Source organism: Triticum aestivum, chromosome 7B (assembly GCF_018294505.1).
Source record: "Triticum aestivum cultivar Chinese Spring chromosome 7B, IWGSC CS RefSeq v2.1, whole genome shotgun sequence".
Taxonomy (NCBI): domain Eukaryota; kingdom Viridiplantae; phylum Streptophyta; class Magnoliopsida; order Poales; family Poaceae; genus Triticum; species Triticum aestivum.
Genome location: NC_057813.1, coordinates 225658310 through 225665293, shown reverse-complemented (window position 1 = coordinate 225665293; position 6984 = coordinate 225658310). Strand labels below are relative to the sequence as shown.

At 41.3% G+C, this 6984-nt stretch overlaps 1 protein-coding gene across 7 annotated transcripts; it reads left to right on the top strand.

Moving 5' to 3' along the window:
- Nucleotides 1-1395: 1395 nt before the first annotated feature.
- On the top strand, nt 1396-4807 carry LOC123160476 (uncharacterized). Of its 7 annotated transcripts, none has more exons than XM_044578290.1 (6): nt 1396-2068; nt 2202-2283; nt 2888-2986; nt 3247-3377; nt 3599-3791; nt 3859-4066. In XM_044578290.1, exons 1-4 carry the CDS (start codon nt 1817-1819, stop codon nt 3321-3323), a joined length of 510 nt encoding a protein of 169 aa, XP_044434225.1. In that variant the 5' UTR covers nt 1396-1816; the 3' UTR covers nt 3324-3377; nt 3599-3791; nt 3859-4066. The 7 variants fall into 7 exon arrangements, 1 of the variants encoding a protein (XP_044434225.1); XR_006480232.1 differs by adding an exon at nt 4086-4807 and having other exon boundaries at nt 1397-2068; nt 2202-2986; nt 3859-4011; XR_006480233.1 differs by adding an exon at nt 4086-4806 and having other exon boundaries at nt 1397-2068; nt 2202-2986; nt 3859-3985.
- Nucleotides 4808-6984: the final 2177 nt, after the last annotated feature.

The window sequence follows — 6984 nt, the reverse complement described above, 5'->3', positions numbered from 1 at the left end:
GACTGAGACCGAAAGGTCGAACGTGAATCATATAGTAGATATGATCAACATAGAGATATTCACCATTGAAAACTACTCCATCTCACGTGATGATCAGATGTGGTTTAGTTGATATGAATCGCGTGATCATTTAGAAGACTCGAGGGATGTCTATCTAAGTGGGAGTTCTTTAGTAATATGATTAATTGAACTTAAATTTATCATGAACTTAGTCTTGATAGTTTTTCCATATCTATGTTGTAGATTAATGGCCCATGCTATCGTTTCCTTGAATTTTAATGCGTTCCTAGAGAAAGCTAAGTTGAAAGATGATGGTAGCAACTACACGAACTAGGTCCATAACTTGAGGATTATCCTCATTGCTGCACAGAAGAATTACGTCCTTGATGCACCGCTAGGTGCAAGGCCTGCTGCAGGAGGAACTCCGGACATTATGAACGTCTGGCAAGCTAAATCTGATGACTACATGATAGTTCAGTGTGCCATGCTTTACGGCTTAGAATCGGGACTTCAAAGACGTTTTGAAAGGCATGAAGCATATGAGATGTTCCAGAAGTTGAAGTTAATATTTCAAGCAAATGCCCGAGTTGAGAGATATGAAGTCTCCAACAAGTTCTATAGCTGCAAGATGAAGGAGAACAGTTCTGTCAGTGAACACATACTCAGAATGTCTGGGTACCATAACCACTTGACTCAGCTGGGAGTTAATCTCCGGATGATAGTGTCATCGACAGAGTTCTTCAATCACTGCCACCAAGCTATAAAGGCTTCGTGATGAACTACAATATGCAAGGGATGAACAAGACGATTCCCGAGCTCTTCGCAATGCTCAGGGCTGCGGAGGTAGAAATCAAGAAGGAGCATCAAGTGTTGATGGTTAACAAGACCACTAGTTTCAAGAAAAGGCAAAGGAAAGAAAGGGAACTTCAAGAAGAATAGCAAGCAAGTTGCTGCTCCCAAGAAAAAGCCCAAGTCTGGACCTAAGCTTGAAACTGGGTGTTGCTACTGCAAAGGGATTGGTCACTGGAAGCGGAACTGCCCCAAGTATTTGGCGGATAAGAAGGATGGCAAAGTGAAATTAAAGGTATATTTGATATACATGTTATTGATGTGTACCTATTTACATATATTAAAACTGAGCACCCTCCCAGCCCTCTCAGGCCATCAACATTTTTGGCCGTTAGATCGTCATTTTTAGTCGTTTTTGGCCATCGGATTCGTTATTAGTCCCACCTAAATCTCGTTCGCAGGCTAACTCGCGCGTTAGGCTGCACTGGGCTTTTCAGGCAGCTACTCCGGTGGCATTTTTGGGTCTCTCACGTTCAATTGGGCCTACTGGGCCTTTTCTACCATGCTGGCCTTTTCTATCATCCTATCCAACACAAGACGAAGCCCTAAACCACGTTCACGACCCTGCTCTGTTCCGATTGTGCCGCCTGACATGCCCTCGGATTGCATTGGCGGCTGCCTGCCGACGCGAGCGGCGCGGCGGATGGGAGCGACCGCGTGCGAGGCGCGTAGTGGAGCAGCGCAGAATGGAGAGGAGCGGCCGGTGTGCGTTGGTTGATTGGATCCACCGAGCTGTGCGGGAGAGATGGGATGGGATGCGTCCGCCGTCCCCAGATCGATCCATCATTGTCCCTCCTGAAAAAATTTGCTCAACGCGAGGGGGGAAGGGGATCCGCCGCCGCAGGCTATTCTGATCGACGCCATGGCTGCTCGTTCAAGCAAAAGTGCTCCGGTGAAGTTGTGCCGCCACTGGCACTGCCACTAGAACCACTACCGCTCGAGGTCGATGGATCTCTGAGGCAACCCCATGGCCCGATCCAAACGGGGCGGCTGGACTGCCTGCGCGGCGGTGGACGACGTTGCCCAGACCAACAACATCGTCCAGCGCCTCAACGACTTCTCCTCCATTGCGCACATCCCTAGGATGGGCCTCAAGGTCGTGCCGATGATCGCGGCCTTCTCCAACCTCCACACAGTCAACCTCTCTGGTGCCGATGATGAAATAATTTCTGCCATCGCTGCATTACTACATCCTCCGATTGCTCATATATCATTCTGTGTAGGATATTTTCCTTTCTTCATTCCTTGTAGTCATTTGTCAGACATGTTTTTCACAGTTTCCATTTTGCTTGGCATCTTGCTCACTCCCCTTATGATGCATCTGACTTCTTGTTGACTGTTGCTTGTTATAGGAATTGCCCTGCTCGTTCTCTCGAAGGTTCTATATCCCAGAGTGTATGTATCAGTCGGAACTGAGAATTTGCTCCTGGATAGGTACAATTGTTTTCCAGTACCTACATCTTATATCTATGCACCATTGAGGATCTGAAATCAGTTGTCCAGTTTGTCCCTCAAAGAATGTAGTCAGTCCTATTCCTATGGTGTATAAGGACATTTGTTTCGTATACATGATTTCCCAGCAGCAATTTATACACAAGCTAACTCCAAAGAGACGACTGATCAGGCTAATCGCAAAGCTATTCAGGGAGTAAAGGGGTAGTACTAGAAGAGGAAAAAACGTATACAGTGTCAGCCTATAAGAACATTAGTTGTCCTGTTTACTTTCGTCAATGAACAACAAAGATTTCACTGCCAGAAAAAAAAGATATGGATTAGTATCCCTCTGGACAAATAAGAAAATGCTACCGCTTCAAGGATTTCAGTCATCCTTGCGGCTTTAGGAACTATATAACAACAGCGTCCATATGTATTTTTATACAATTTTTTCTTCTGTAGTTAAGATTTTCTTGTGCAAAGTATCTAATATCAATCATGTACATCTTTTTGGCCATGCTTATACCTTGAAATAATAGAGCCATTTTATTGAAAATTCACTCATGATTTTACTCTTTTTTCTGAATAAGTTTAACTGTGTTAGTCGTACAATTCGCCGGGAGCAAGACCAAATTCAACAAGGCAATAAAACAAAGCGTGGAGCACCTAAAGAACATCCAATATTCCCAGAGCATACGAGGAGGTACTGCTCTTTTACTGAACAACATGGTCACATTTTTTTACTGAGAGAAGCATGCTCACGTTGAGGCATCCTGAATTTTTGTGCGGCCATGTATGACGTTGTGATAGTCTTATGCTGATTTTGCGAGATATAGGTATCTTGACTTTGAACATCAGTTGTAAATAAGACGAGAAGTTGTATCGATAGCATCGGTTTTATTCCCTTGCATCAAAATGAAGAATTTCCTCGCTAGATTTTCATAACATAAATATACCACCCAGATCGCTGTCGAAGGGTCTGCACTCACTGGATATGTCGTGGAATAAGATCACAAATGTCGAGGGGCTCTGGGAACTGATGAACCTACGCGTGCTCAACCTCATCTACAACTGGATTTCATGCACCGGACTGGGTAAGTCGCAGCCTTTTCAGACTCAGGATTCTTGCATTGCGCTGCACATCTTCAGTAAATTCCTTAGATTTATGTAGTAATTCCACAAATAAGAATAGTTTGATTCATATTTTTCTTGTGCAAAAATACAGCATACTTAATTCTATGGGTAACATTCATAAATCAGTATGTGTTTGCAACAACATAGAGGGATAATATGTGATTGCCATTTTGCGGATCAGGTACATACTTGGAGATAACATGATGGTAAGAAGGCAAGAAGTAGGTACATGTATGAGTGGGTTTCTGGAGTCTCAAGGGGCACATATGAAGTATCCACACGAAAGCATGTTGGGTACCTGAGGGCTTGTATCAGTGCCCAGCATGACGGCGAACTATTCTCTGAAAAAATTGCTAATGAATCTCTGTTCAATGGTACGTGAAAAAAGAACACTGATTTGGTCTGAGATTTTGGTCTGATCATGTATTGTTGTGCCAACAGGGGCTACATTCCTTCTAAACTTCTGTGGCGTTATCAACACGATCTTAAAGTGCAGGGTGTGTGCGCACATATAACACTTAGCAGATTATTGTGAATCTTAAGGAAGGAGCACATCTCAATGCTGTCTGTAAGCATTTTGTGCTCTTATCATGGGTAATGCCCATTCTTTAATATACAAGAAGTTCAACTCTGAGTGCTTCTCAGGACATGACTAATGTCTTTTGCAGTGTTGATAGTTGTCAGGAAAACAAAGATCTTAAGTCAAGTAAGGTAGTAGTATGTATGCGTCTTCAGTCACTATTGTTGCGGCATGTTTGAAGGTAAAAGTAGCAGCCTGATGCCATGTATAGTAAGGTTAAGATACTTATTTTGAGATGGAGGGAGTACAACACTTCAAAATGAAGGGTTTTCCAGCTGTTCTTTTGTCACTTAACCAGGAGTAGCTGGAGATGCAAATCAAGCAAATTGCATATTGTAAGGTTTGCTCCTTCAAGTAGCTACACATATATTGTCTTAGTTAAGTAAATTCTCAAATGAGTGTTTGCTGAAATTCTCATGTAGATTTAAATATTGGCTTTGAATCATGTTTCAAAAACCAGGATATATGCAGCCTTGAAAGAGATCATGAGAACCTGCAAGGGCATTATTCAACGTTCTAAATATTGCATATCATATAGTTGCGTGAGGCCCTTGAATCTTGAGTTCCTTTTGCTCAAAGTTGGGGAATTTGTGAGGCCATTTTGGATGCTATGTGTTTGTGGTGTATATTTTGTATAGTGATTGGTCTTACTACTCAAGCAGACATATTTAGTCTCCTATGTCTATTGTTTATTGTTCTTTTATGAACAAGTATATTGATCAGTGCTATGTTCTCTTAAATGAGAAAGAGTTCAATTCATTAATGTTCTTAAAAGACAAAAACTTGTTTAGTATTTAATTTTTCATATATCATTCCACTACTTATTAGCAGGAAATTCTATTACCATTGTTGTTCTTAAAAGACAAAAAAAAGTAGTATTACAATTTTCATATTTCATGCCACTATGCATTAGTAGGAGTTTGTATTATTATATAAAAAAATTGGGCGCGCATAACAACACATACCACACTACTTTCTTGCTAACCAGTCAGATTACTTTTCATTTACATACCACTATATTGGAAAATAAAGATGATAAGAACAAAGCACAAGAAAAGCATAATACTTATACTTACACATACAAATGCATGCAAATTACTTTATATCCCTAACAACCATGAGTCAAAATAGACGGGCGCAGCAACGCGCGCCATCAATGATCTAGTAATGCTCATAGTAGCGCCTGGGTATTTGATACTGGTTCTGTTGCTCATATTTGCAACTCGAAACAGGGTCTACAAATTAAACGAAGATTGGCTAAGGACAAGGTGATGATGCGCGTCGGAAATGGTTCCAAGGTCGATGTGATCGCCGTCGGCACGCTACCTCTACATCTACCTTCGGGATTAGTTTTAGACCTAAATAATTGTTATTTGGTGCCAGCGTTGAGCATGAAACATTATATCTAGATCTTGTTTGATGCGAAACGATTATTCGTTTAAATCAGAGAATAATGGTTGTTTTATTCATATAAGTAATATCTTTATGGTCATCCACCCTTGATGAGTGGTCTATTTTTGTTGAATCTCGATCGTAGTGATATACATATTCATAATATTGATGCCAAAAGATGCAAAGTTAATAATGATAATGCAACTTATTTGTGTCACTGCCGTTTAGGTCATATTGGTGTAAAGCGCATGAAGAAATTCCATGCATATGGGCTTTTGGAATCACTTGATTATGAATCACTTGATGCTTGCGAACCATGCCTCATGGGCAAGATGACTAAGACACTCTGTTCTCCGGAACAATGGAGCGAGCCACTGACTTATTGGAAATAATACATACTGATGTATACGGTCTGATGATTATTGAGGCTCGCGGCGGGTACCATTATTTTCTGACCTTCACAGATGATTTTAGCAGATATGGGTATATCTACTTAATCAAACATAAGTCTGAAACATTTAAAAAGTTCAAAGAAATTTAGAGTGAAGTGGAAAATCATCGTAACAAGAAAATAAAGTTTCTACGATCTGATTGCGGAGGCGAATATTTGAGTTGTGAGTTTGGTCTTCATTTGAAACAATGTGGAATAGTGTCACAACTCACGCCCCCTGGAGCACCACAGCGTAATGGTGTGTCCGGACGTCGTATCCGTACTTTATTAGATATGGTGCGATCTATGATGCCTCTTACTGATTTGCCACTATAGGTTTGGGGTTATGCATTAGAGACAATTGCATTCACGTTAAACAGGGCACCATCTAAATCCGTTGAGATGACACCGTATGAACTATGGTTTGGCAAGAAACCTAAGCTGTCATTTTTTAAAGTTTGAGGTTGCAATGCTTATGTGAAAAAGCTTCAGCCTGATAAGTTCGAACCCAAGTCGGAGAAGTGCGCCTTCATAGGATACCCAAAGGAAACTGTTGGGTACACCTTCTATCACATATCCGAAGGCAAGATATTTGTTACTAAGAATGGATCCTTTCTAGAGAAGGAGTTTCTTTCGAAAGAAGTGAGTGGAAGAAAAGTAGAACTTGATGAGGTAATTGTACATTCTCTCGAGTTGGAAAGTAGTTCATCACAGAAATCAGTTCCAGTGATGCCTACACCAATTAGTGAGGAAGTTAATGATGATGATCATGAAACTTCAGATGAAGTTACTATCGAACCTCGTAGGCAACCAAGAGTACGTTCCGCACTAGAGTGGTACGGTAATCCTGTTCTGGAAGTCATGTTACTAGATCATGACGAACCTACGAACTATGAGGAAGCGATGAGGAGCCCAGATTTCGCGAAATGGCTTGAGGCCATGAAATCTGAGATGGGATCCATGTATGAGAACAAAGTATGGACTTTGATTGACATGCCCGATGATCGGAAAGCCATAGAAAATAAATGGATCTTCAAGTAGAAGACTGACGTTGATGGTAATGTTACTGTCTACAAAGCTCGACTTGTTGTGAAAGGTTTTCAACAAGTTCAAGGAGTTGACTATGATGAGACCTTCTCACCCGTAGCGATGCTTAAGTCTGTCC

Bases quoted from the DNA above. Each gene is read 5' to 3' on its own strand.
- LOC123160476 (XM_044578290.1), top strand. From the start codon at position 1,817: ATGGCCCGATCCAAACGGGGCGGCTGGACTGCCTGCGCGGCGGTGGAC. The intron at 2,284-2,887 runs GTACAATTGTTT...TAACTGTGTTAG, and splicing joins GAGAATTTGCTCCTGGATAG to TCGTACAATTCGCCGGGAGC. The intron at 2,987-3,246 runs GTACTGCTCTTT...TATACCACCCAG, and splicing joins TTCCCAGAGCATACGAGGAG to ATCGCTGTCGAAGGGTCTGC.